Source organism: Thamnophis sirtalis, unplaced genomic scaffold (genome assembly GCF_051295495.1).
Source record: "Thamnophis sirtalis isolate CommonGarterSnake01/CBP01778 unplaced genomic scaffold, rThaSir2_p1.2 scaffold_10, whole genome shotgun sequence".
NCBI classification, from domain to species: Eukaryota; Metazoa; Chordata; class Lepidosauria; order Squamata; family Natricidae; genus Thamnophis; species Thamnophis sirtalis.
In genome coordinates, this window is record NW_028261390.1 from 53,766,782 (window position 1) to 53,779,229 (window position 12,448).

Consider the following 12,448-nt stretch of genomic DNA (forward strand, 5'->3'; position numbering starts at 1 on the left):
GGTCGTTGTTGCTTTAAATGAGTGGATGTACTTAAAAAGTGTGATTAACTTTACAATAAGAAGGAGTCAGGAAAGCTCACTCTCTCTCTCTGCTTGTCCTATGCCTGATGACTTGATGACTGGAATGTGAACTGCTACTGTAAGCTATTGTTTGTTCTTTGAATTGTGTTTGGACTAATATCTACTATCTACTATCACTGCTTATGAAGCCATTATCTGTAGTAAAGCTACTTGTTTTTACTAGCAGTGTCTGAAACTCTATTCGTGTGTTTCTACTAGCAACATTCTTTCTCTCTAGCTGTACATTCTGCTGCACTACTTTCTGTCTCCCAACGGAGATACCCCTAACACATATTATCACCTTGTTGTATTTTAGTACCTAATAACTATAGGCCTTCACAATTTCATAGCTCAGGCCATGCTCTTGTTTATATAGAACAATAAATAAGCTGTCAAATTATGATTTCAACAGAGATTTTATTTACTATTATTCCATTCTAGAACCTTTACCAGATACTCTTTTGAGCATTTTTAATTGTACTGGTCTTTGACTGTAATAAATTTCCTCTATGTAGCCATAGAGGAAAATAAAACAGGGTGGGGGACAGAAAGAGAAGGGGGGAAATTAAATGGCACAGATAGGGATATGAATATGAAAGATTGTCTAGAGCTAAAAAAAAGCATGACCTAAAGCATATCTCCTAAAATTATCATTGGTTATTTTGCCTAGCAGAATCTAGGAAATGTTTCCAGCTGCGTAGGTGCTCCATTGCTGGCAGCTTTCAAGAAAAGATTGGACAACCATTTGTCCAAGATGGTAGGACTTCTGCCTTGGGTAAGGGGTTGGGCTGCAAGACTTCCAAGATGCTTTCCAACCCTATGATTCTATGTACCTCAAATATGAAGTCTTTCTGGTAGAAAATATTTTTGATTCAGTGTATTTTTCTGACCCTCCCACTCAGGATTTGTCCAGAAGAGAAGAGATCTTTGCATAAATAAACCTCATTGCACCCCACGCAAGATAATGCTTCTGTTGTCTTTTAGAGGGCAAAGTGAATGGATGTAAATCTTAGGTTTTTATTCTGACTCTAAGCCAAGGTAATCTAGTTTCTTGTTATGCCCGTTATGAATCCAAGCAATTTGTCTCCACTTTTTGCTCAGCTGAGTGTGGCAAGCAACTTTGTGCAAAGACTATAAAACACTATTACTACGATACAGTATTTTTCAACCTTGGCAAGGTTATGTGGATTTCAACTCCAAGAATTCCCAGTCAGCATGGTTGACTAGGGAATTCTGGGTTGAAATCCACATATCTTAAAGTTGCTAAAGTTGGGAAACACTATTATAATACAACACAATCTATACAGAAGTACAGAATAGCATATAGCAGAGCATTTTTTCTGTATCATGGATGCCAAACTATAAACAACTTTTCCTTCTTTTTCCTACTTCTTAATTTATCTATGCTTTTTGACAGGTTAACTTTCCCAAGAGTTAGCCCTATTTTCAACGTTGTGCCTGCCCCATTTAATGAATTTGAGAGGGCACAGACTCATGCATGGTAGCCAGGTTCCTTCGACTCTCTGCACATGCCTTTGTGCTGCATCTCAGCCTTTTCTCTCCCACAGTAGAGCCTGCAAGACAGCCAACCACCAAAAGGAGAAAAAGAAAAAATTCCACCGGTAGCACCTCCAATAGCAGTGCCGGGAATAACATCAACAGCACCAATAGCAAGAAGAAAGCTGCAGCAGTGAACCTGAGCCTTGCCAGTCAGGTACCTGTAAGTCCCCTTTTCCTTTTAAGCCTCACCTAAGACCACCTGTAGGCCTGGATCCCTAAAAGAGCAAAAACTGCTACAAATCATTAAGCAACTCCTTCCCATATTGGATCCCCAAGCAATTTATTCAAGCACCAAGCAGGGTTTCAGAAGTTACCTTCTTAGCATTGGCCAGTGGGGAAGGGCTGGGTTCAAGGGGCACTTTTACCTGCCCTCCATAGAGCTCAGCAATGCTCCCATGCCTTGCTGCACACCTTTAGAAATTGAATCCAATTCGTAAAAAACAATGGGCAGGGCAGGCAAGCACTCTTGACTAGCAGTGCAGTCATAAACATCGGTACCATGCATGACACGACTTCTATGGGCTAATGATGTGACTGAAGCCATTTGCATGATGCGATTGTGCTGCACATGAGGTCACTTGCCGTCTCATAAAATGCCCATGACCTTTATGGCTATTGCATTTAAGAGGTTTCCGCATAATTAGCCATGAGGTCAAGAAAGATTGCTATCCTTTTGTGTTTCTTGCTGGCTTAGGATGAGTCACGAAGCACCAACAAGCAATTGTGCTTGGAGTTTAGTTATTTAGCATAGTGGAAAAAAATATTTAAAAGCACATCACAATTACATTGTCAAAGAGTAAATATGAAACTAGTTATTTACAAATTCAGAGCTAGATTATATACTCAATACAGAGTTGCATACTAAAGGTTTTTGGGGTTCCTGTGATATGCACTCAGAGGGCACTGATCCAGAATATGCCCCACTGTCTGCTTTGGAGCACCACAGCTACATTCCAAAGAGGAGAGCTTTCACAATTTATGGAGGGGATTAGTACATTTGCCATGTTGGGTCCTATGAAGAAATCCTACACTCAAGAGTTCCCCAGGCAACAATACAAATTCAGAGAATTCTTCCACAAAAACAGCCAGACAATCCTTGTGATCTCCTGGCTTAGAACACCTTACTATAATAAGACCTCAGGAAAAGGGTCTTTTAAGGACTTAGCATCTTGGACCAACCATCCAAATAAAGCAAAGAATAAGAACGTGAAATCCTGAATTCATTCTTTTTCCCCCACTGCTGTGCATTAAAGGCAGCTTTTTAAAGGGTTGTAGCAAAGAAGGGAGAAATAAGTTAGGTTGTAAAGATGTCAGGCAGGGTTATATGGGGAGGATGGTCAGAAAAGTCAAGATGAGCCTATGAACAAGTCTTCAGTCATGCAGTCACAGCCAGCACCTTGACTTTTTTTGACCACCCCTGATTTAATCAGGAGAAAAGCTTCCAAGCATCTTGTTAGAACAGATTTCACTAGATTCTGTCTTTGAGATTACTAAAATTATTCCTGTGGTGATACTACTTGCTTTTGCTACCTGAAAACCCCCAAAATACGAATGCAAATTGTTAATAATGTGTTGATTCTATACAGTGTTGTGTTACCTTTTCACAACTGTTTCAACCCTTTCAGTCAACAGTTTGGGATTTTTGAAAATTAGATTCCAAGTTAGCATATACAAACAGAATGCCAACAGGTTTGATATACCCCTTTGAGGCCCAGCAATGATAATATGGGGAAATGTTTAGAAGGATTCTGGGTAATCCTCTCATAGGAATTGAGATACTTTATTTAGTTTGCTCCAGTTTATAACATCTAACAAATCATGGATCCCTTCCCAGGATGTGATGGTCGTTGGGGAACCCACTCTGATGGGCGGAGAATTTGGTGATGAAGATGAGCGGTTGATCACTAGACTGGAAAACACGCAATATGATGCAGCCAATGGCCTGGATGATGATGAAGACTTCAACAATTCCCCTGCCCTAGGAAATAACAGTCCTTGGAACAGTAAAATGTCTACCAACCAGGAGACCAAGTCTGAGAACCCCACACCCCAGGCTTCCCAGTAGAACTCCATACCTACCCCCTGCTCGACTGGTATCAGCAACTAACCCCCATCTCACAGCATTCCATAGGTAAGCAGAACAAAAACCTCTAGATTTTCAACAGATGTGGAAGCTATTTCTAAATGTACAGCTTTTATGAACTAGAAAAACAATTTATAAGCACCCAGGGGATGATCTCGGAAATGCTTGTACTTGCAAGAGTTTGGCACTGACCTCAGTGAAACTAAATATGTAAGTAGCACCTCATGACAATTTTTAGATTTTGATGGAGGATTTTTCCCCAGGATAATCTCCTTTTATTCTATAAAGGCCATATCTTCTGTCAGTGCTCAGGATCGAATGACTTTTTTTTTTACCATGAAAGAGGATATCCTGGCTTTTCTTGTTCTGCAATATAAATGGAAAGAGCAGAATTTGGAAACAGCCCTTATTTTCTTTCTGTGCCATTGATTTTTCTGGATAGCCATTTGAGAAGGCGAAAGGCAGGAGAGAATTTTTTTTTAAATCAGGCTCCAAAAACAGCTTATTGTTATTATTAAAAAAAAACAGTAGCAAAGTTTTAGCATTTAGTCTACATAGTCTGGACTGAAACTTTTCCCCATTTGAATCAGCAACTGAGGACCAGAAGCTCTGATGCCACATGATGGAGAATGCTACTGTAATGTTTGAAGTTAAAATATTTTCTCAAAGAAGGAAACCAAGCTTTCCAGGACACCAATGATTCAGCCATGATAATGTGGACTTTATTAATGATCCCATCATTCTAATGTTACTGGTTACAAAATTCAGCCTTGAGATTTCAAATGATAAGATTCTAAGCAGTTGCAATAAAATCATAACAATATCCCAATATCTTTTTTTGTGGCTCTGATCCATAGCAGAGCCTAAATGTTACCACTCTGAAACTTGAAAACTCCAGTTCCAAAGATTGGAAAAACTTCTTGGAAGGGGTGTGACCATGCATATCTAGCTATGTGTCTGGCTAGGAATAATTGTGAGATCAAAGTTACATATGTTTCATTCTACTGAAGTTGGGATTTGTCAAAAGCCCTCTTTCTCAACATCTTCATAATTTTCTCTTTCCTGACACAAGTTGACCTTTTGCCGTCTTTCCTTCTCTCCCTTTTCTATTCTTCATTGCTTTCAGGCAAATAAAGTAACAGATTCTAAATCCAAAATTTTTCGTCCCCTTGTGAAAAGCACTGAAACAATTATAAATAGCCATTTTGTTTCATCAAACACATGACAAATATTTTTATGTGGGAGGGTAGCTGTACCCTATGAAAGTTTATGCTTTGTAAAATTGCTGTTGATCTGAATTTTGAAAGCCATGTAATCCATAAATTTTGTGAACAATTTGAACAAAAACCAATTTGGGTTTTATTGCATATTGTTTATTTGATTCTCTTCATGCATTATTTCTTGTATAATACTTTTTGTAAAGCCCTTCAAAGTAATTAATTTTTGATCAAATATATTTATGTGAAACTTTATAAAAAAGTATTTTTTTCATTTACATAATATTTTCAATTCATCATGTAAAAATACAGTGAGTTGATGTGATACAATTGTATTTTATGTATGCTTTGCCAATACGTGTGCCAATAAACTGTGTTAACAAATATGTTGTTTATATATTTCCTTTCTAACAGAATAAACAGCAGCGATATGCAGTCAGGGGAGGCAGGGGAGGCAGAGCCTCACTACTGTCATCATGAAAAGAAAAAAAATGTAAAAGGAGAAGGCTGAGGTAGCTGCTGCCAGAGTAACAGTGGATGACTCTGCTTAGTGCTTAACTGTTTAAAAAAGCCTCTTAAAAAGTGCCCTCCACAGGAGGCGGCGGGAGAACCACGTGCCTCATTTAGTCTGACTATGATCACTCGAGCAGAGTTAAGCAAGGGTTAAAAGCCAAAAAATTCCTTATGTAGATGAGGCACATGGTTCTCTTGCCTTCTCCTGTAGAGGGCCTTTTTTAAAGAGGCTTTTTTAAACAGTTAAGCAGAGTCATCCATTGGGGACTCTGGCAGCAGCTAACCCAGCCTGACCTCAGCAGCTCTTACCTTTTTCCTTTTATATTTTTACATTTTCATGATGGCAGGCAAGAACAGAGTTGAAATCCTCTATGATTGTGAAACAGCTGGAAAAGGTATGTGAGTCAGAGGGAGGGGAGGGTATTCAAAATTAATGTAATTTGTAAGTAATTGTAAATAATTTGTGTGTGTGTGGGTGTGTGTTTGTTTCTTCACTCAAACTCTCAATTTGGGAGAGAGTTTGTTTGAGAAGAGAGGGAAGGGGGTAGGAGAGGCAGGGAGGTCAGCCCGCCAGCTTTCTTTCTCTGTGTCGGGGCAGCCCACCAGCACAGGCGGGTCTTTTACCTGCCTCTGCTGGCAGGCTGGCACTTTCTTTCTTTTGCCCAGAGTCGGGCAGCTCAGGCGGGCTGCAGCCTCTTGGCAAAAGAAAGTGGCTTTTGCCCGCCCCGCCATGGTGGGCAAAAGCCGCTTTCTTTCTATGTCCGGCATAGAGGCGTCCCACCTCTATTTCGGGCATAGCGGCGGGGCGGGCAAAAGCCGCTTTCTTTCTTTTTGCCTTACCAGCCATAAACCTCACTGCACGTTACTGCTATTGTTTCACCATTTTAAACAAGATATTCTAAATATGTATCCATTTATATTATAATGATTCATTATATCATCTTCAATATATCCAATAATAAAGAATTTTTTGTATTCTATTCTAAACCATTCTATTATTTTAGCATTAATAACATTCTCTAATATTCAATTCCATGTTTTTTCCATTTTTAGTATCATCAATCTAATATACATTTATATAAATTATTATAATTGTTAAACTTCCATTAAGCATAGCTATTATCACATCCTTTTTATATGAGGCATATTAAATTTGAAGTAAATTTATATTATGGCATTTCATTACATCATCCTGAAATCATCCAATGATATTACATCTTTATATTCTATTCTATATAGAATTATTTATCTTTTATAAAAAGTCTTTTCGACATCATCTCCATCCTCACTTACAGTTTATATAAAATTTTATATTATCAATCTAGTATATATAAATGTTTTATTAGCATTATTGATCATTTATTTGACTATCACTATTATTACTTTATCTTATACATAATACTCAAAGTTTAACTACATTTAACTAAATTGTATTGTGACATTTCATTTCATCATCCTGTATCCTTCCAGAAATAGTGCAGTCCAATATCTCTTACCATTTGTAACCACCTGTTTTTTGTATGCGTCTGCCATCTCAGCTAGTGCTTGTGTAGTATTCTCCCAACCCAGCTTTAGCTATTCCATCCATTTGGCTAGGGTCATGGATGAAGGCGACTCTCATGGCAGCTCGGGCATGGAAACAAATTCTATGCTGCTAGTATCTGAAAGGGGGTCAGTCCGGTGCTACTGTGCACTGTGTTATTATAAGACACCTCTGCAAAAGACAGCAAATCTGCCCAGTTATCTTATTGATAGTCCACATAGCATCTCAGGTACTGCTCCATCATGGCATTCACACATCCTGCAGGCTCCGTTAGTGCTTGGATGGAAAGATGGAACTAAGCCCCTGGGTTGATCCGATGAACTTCACGAACTCCCTCCAGAACTTAGCAGTGAACTGAACCCCTCTGTCAGGGATGACCCTGCGGGGCACTCTGTGTAGCTGGTATATTTGCTGTAAAACATTCTGGCCAATTTCCTGGCAGAGGGGAATCCTGAGCAGGCAGTGAAGTGGGCTTGCTTTGAGAATAGGCCAATCACAGCCAAATGACTGTGTTTCCTCCACTTTCTCGGAGTTTGACTGTAAAGTCCATGGCAATTTCCTCCCAGGGACAGCAGGGGTCAGTTTCCTAGCAGCCCGTCATGTTTTCAGCAGCTCTGTCAGGGGTAGAGCTACTTCAGCAAAGCTGGAATGAACTGTGTGTAAGTTTGCAAATCCCAGGAAGCTTTGGAGTTGCTTGCAATTGCATGGAGTTTGCCAATCAAGTACTGTTTCTTCTTTTCCTGGGTCCATCTCGACTCCGTCATTTGACACTCGATAGCCCAGGTAGTCTAGGGAAGTCTTATGAAACTTGCATTTGGACAGCTTTGCATAGAGCTTCGCGGATAGTTTTTTCAGAACCTGCCACACTAGTTTAATATGTTCTTTGAGTGTCTCGCTGAATATGAGAATGTCATCCAGCTAAACTAGGACACCTTTGTACAGGTGCTCATGCAGCACCTTATTGATTAGCTGCATGAATACAGCAGAGGGTCCCCGAAGCCCAAACGGCATGACTTAAACTGGAAACTACCTAATGGGCAGTTAAAGGTGGTCTTCCATTCATGTCCCTCCTTAATCCACACCTGGTAATATGCTTCCCACAGATCTAGCTTGAATACTTTGCCTTTCGCTGGGTGATTTAGCTTGTCTTTCATGCGGGGGGGGGGGAGTGTAGGTGTTCTCCACGCACACAGTGTTAATTCCATGGAAGTCCATACAGAGCCTCATACCCCCATCCTTCTTTTCTTTGAACAGCATTTTTGATTTGGCGGGTTGGATGAAGCTCCTCATCAAATTAGTGTTGATGTACTTTCTTAATTCGCTCATCTCTTTTAGGGGTCATGGAATACATCTTGGGTTTTGGCAGCGTAGCTCCTGGCACAAATTCTATTGCACAAGTGGTGGGGCGGTGGAGGGGGAGGAAGTTACATTTATGTTTGCTGAATGTGTCTGCCAGGTCCCTGTATTATTTGGGCAGCTGGGGGAAGCCAGGCAGGCTATCTGCAGCAGCTGTGCCCCCCTCCCCCTGACCAGGGTTGCTTGGGGACTGAAGTGGTTGAGCTTCAGCCTAAGGGGGTGGAGGCAGTGGGGTGATGCCAATTTTTAGTCTTCAGTAGCAATCTTCCCATATAATGACTGGACCCTATTTGTCCAGCCAAGCGAGGTTTAGGATCAGTGACTCTGTCATCTTCAGAGCTTCCACAAAGCATTTAAGTTCCCAGTGGTGTCCCAATTTCCAGTTTCATGAGCTCAGTGACTAAAGTGCCAGGGGTCCACCTATTACTGTCCCATTGACTTGCTTGAAATGCATGGCGTGCCCCAGGTGTTTTGTGTTCAGCCTTAGTTTGTGGATGGTAGGGAGGCTAATCAGGCACCTGGTACAGCCAGTGTCTATGATGGCTTCTATGTCCCCTTGAGACACTGTTATGGGTACCACTATTTTGTGGCAGCCCTGAAGACTCCTATTAAAGATGGCTCCAGGGCTGACACCATGAGGTGACCATGGCGAATGTAGCAAGTCAGTGTCTCGGGATGGAGAGCAGGTCATGCATCTCCCCAAGCGACTGAGACATGCCAAGTTGCACCAACAAAGGCCGGAAGTAGTCGCTTGCCATTTCCTGCTGCAAAAATCTTTTAAAAACCACTGACTGTCAGGCAGTGAGACCCAGCAAGAGATGAGGCGCCAGAAAATCAGACCCGGCCGCTTCTCTCATGCAGTGACGGACGCAGCCCGAAGTAATGGGAGTGAAGTGCTGCTTGAGTACAAATGTACTGTGGTGAAGGCAAATGCTGTTGCTGTGCAATGGGGCGCTTCGCTCCTGCACGAAGGCTCTAGCCATCGCCACCACCGCTTTGGCCTGCCTGCACCGCCCAATCTTGCCATGAGTGAGCTGGCCATGCCCACTCAGTCACATGATCCCCCCCAGCCACGCCTAGTCAGCCAGTCATTAGGGAGAACCAGTTGTTAAATTACTTGAATCGCATCACTGATCCAAGCCCTTTCTCCCCATGGCAACATTAAAACCTTCCAAATACAGGGACTAACCTATTTTCCACTTTCTCCAGCCCGCCAGTAATTTTATTTTATTTTTTAATTTTATTTAGTTTGTCAAACATGTACAAGATAATAGGTATAAGTATAAACATGGACATTAATAAGAGAAATGAGTACAGATAAATGAGGACAGTAGGACAGGGACGGAATGATCTTGGAAGATGGGGAAGGGCCATAGGCAGGGCAATAATTCATTAAGCTGCAGCTGAGCCTGCAGAAAGAATGGGGATATGGCAAACATCTCAGAAGGCACCATCCTTAATTTCTTGGGCTGGAGAGCTGACAAGGAGGGGGAGGACATTCTGTCACAATTAATAAAGCAGAATAAAATAGATAGTGCTTCTTGTCTGGACTATCTTTCAGGAACCAGTAGTAAAAATATTTGAATCCCATCACTGAGTGTGAAGAGTATTTTCCTCCTTGGTGGTTCAAGTCAAAAATGATTCCAATGGAAGGACGTTCAAAAACATAAAGGCAGGGAGCACATTCACTGAAAATGTTGAATAATGAACCATCTGCAAGCAAACTGCCAAATTCAGGGAGTCAACTCCAAAGTTTAGCCCTGAGCCACATATTGAACCCAGGGATGGTCTGTCTTCAAAAGACAGCCAATCCATGGATTTGTACCAGGGTATCTCAATGAGGGCCATTTTATTTTCCCAGCTCCGTCCTGCCGTTTCAATTCCTAGATGGCAAAGTGTTTTGTGCCTGCCCAATCCTGTAGGCCAGCGTTTCTCAACCTTGGCCACTTGAAGATGTCCGGACTTCAACTCCCAGAATTCCCCAGCCAGCATTCGCTGGCTGGGGAATGCTGGGAGTTGAAGTCCGGACATCTTCAAGTGGCCAAGGTTGGGAAACACTGCTGTAGGCTACAATAAAGACACACCTCTTAAAGCGCCTGTGGATTTAGGCATTGAAACTGCATTCCAGACTTCAGAATGCAATGTAGGAATAAAAGATTTTAACTGGAGGACAAAACTCAGCAGCACTTTTTCATCTGACTGTTGACAAAAATAGGACTGCCAACATGATCGCCAACATCCGATGACGGATATGGCACAAGAACAGTGGAGGGTTTCCAATTTTTTTTTATTACCAGTTCGCTCGCGCTGAGACGTGACGCTTGCGCAGAAGCGTCCAGCCGGGTGGGCGAAACCTCCCGCTGCCACTACTACCTCTGCACGAGAAGAAGTGTAGGCACATCCTGAGGGGAACAGGTGGAACAACTGGGCAAAGGCGCTGGAGCCGTTTCATTACACAACTGCTGGATAAAACCCAAAGGAACGGGTTAATGCAGCGTTTCTTAGTATCATCAAATTTAAGACGACTAGATTTCAACTCCCAAGATTTCCCTGTCAGGTCGCAGGGAAATTCTGGGAGTTGCGATCCACTGGTTTTAAGGTTGCCGAGGCTGAAAACCCCCGAGCAGAACCCCGCTCCTCAAACCCTCCTCTTCTCTCCTGCGTCCAGGGAACGCTGCCTAAGACTTCTGGCCCCACCTCCCGAGTGGCGGGGCGTCACCAGGGCAACAGTCGGCTGGCCAACACAGCCAAGATGGCGGCGCAGGGAGTTCGTTGCTCACGCGCGCGGGAGAAATGGACCCGGCTGGTGCGGTCTGTGTCGCGCGGAGATGACGTCCTCCGGGGTGGCGGCTGCTTCCCTCCACTGCCGGGGGCCGCCGCCGTCGCGCGCGCGAAGATGGCGGGGCTGGCCGAGGCGGCTCCGGGTGGCGGGAATGGCGGTGGCGGGGCCGGACCCCACCGGGGCTCCCCGCCGGAACCCTTGCCACTACTGCTGCCAGAGGAAGACGGGCAGCCGCGACAGAGCACTTTCGCCAGCGGCGGCGATGGGCAATCTCCACCCCATACTGAAACGCTGGGCTTCTACGAGAGCGACCGATACCGCAAGCAACAGCAGCGCCGCGCGCCCTCGGGTGAGATTCCGTCGCGGACCCCTAGACATGTGCAGAGTGCCTCTTTGGAATTTCATTCCTGTGAAAAGCTTGGGAAGGGAGTGCAGAAAAGGAGGAGAAAAACCTTAATGTGTGCAGAGCGCTTCCTGGGTTCTTCCCCGTGGGAAACGGGGTGGGGGTATGCAGAAAAATTGGGGAGAAGAAAGAGCGGAGAAAGCCCCATTTGCACCCCAACCTCTGTTCTGTTGGGTCGCAAACATTCCATAAAGGGCTTTCTTCCTCCACCCGCATCTTCCAAAAGTGGTTTCGTTTTAGCAAGCTATGGTCCTTAAGTTTTACACCGAGGTAGGGTGGATTAGGAATGCCAAGACCGACAAAGATACCTCTTTCCCCTTGATGTCCAAAAGAGGATTTTTGACCTGTATGCTTTCTCCATAACGAGTATGCTGGAGTCTCAGGGTGCCTGAATTTGGCCCTCACCATGTTCACATTGCCTCCCTCTGGCTCATGAAAGACCTCACCAAGTTATTTTGGGGGATCTATTTTAGGCATCCAAGTTTGAAAAAGGAGGCTCAGATCTCGGTCTTAATCTGTTTTCTGGGATAGGTTTCTGCTTTATATGTGAAACTTAGATAAGGGCATATCAATATAAAATTAGCTTTACTTTTGCCCAGGAACAAGTGGTAAAGAATCATCTAATGCTATGAAATATATTCTTGGCATTGGACTTGAGTGCGCAAGACTGCTTTCTTGCTAGGGGATAGCTTAAGTATTTTATGTCTAGCCACTTAATTGGATGTTACTGCTAGATCAGCAGTTCAGCGGTTCAAATCTCACCGGCTCAGGGTTGACTCAGCCTTCCATCCTTCCGAGGTGGGTAAAATGAGGACCCAGATTGTTGGGGGCAATATGCTGACTCTCTGTAAACCGCTTAGAGAGGCCTGAAAGGCCTATGAAGCGGTATATAAGTCTACTGCTATTGCTATTGCTATGTGCATTTGAAATG

General features: G+C 43.2%; 2 protein-coding genes across 3 annotated transcripts in view; both read left to right on the top strand.

Annotated features, from left to right (window-relative positions):
- Nucleotides 1-5,242, top strand: part of LDB2 (LIM domain binding 2) — a 106,403-nt gene extending 101,161 nt beyond the window's left edge. Inside the window, exons 7-8 of the mRNA XM_087723789.1 lie at nt 1,629-1,780; nt 3,455-5,242. Of these exons, the coding sequence (XP_087579915.1) occupies nt 1,629-1,780; nt 3,455-3,685 (383 nt within the window). The 3' untranslated portion in view covers nt 3,686-5,242. The remainder of the gene's footprint in view (nt 1-1,628; nt 1,781-3,454) is intronic.
- Nucleotides 5,243-11,084: 5,842 nt separating this feature from the next.
- TAPT1 (transmembrane anterior posterior transformation 1) overlaps nt 11,085-12,448 on the top strand; it is a 75,359-nt gene continuing 73,995 nt past the window's right edge. For both annotated transcript variants that reach the window (XM_087724626.1, XM_087724625.1), the window contains exon 1: nt 11,085-11,463. In XM_087724626.1, coding sequence (XP_087580752.1) covers nt 11,085-11,463 — 379 coding nt within the window. The remainder of the gene's footprint in view (nt 11,464-12,448) is intronic.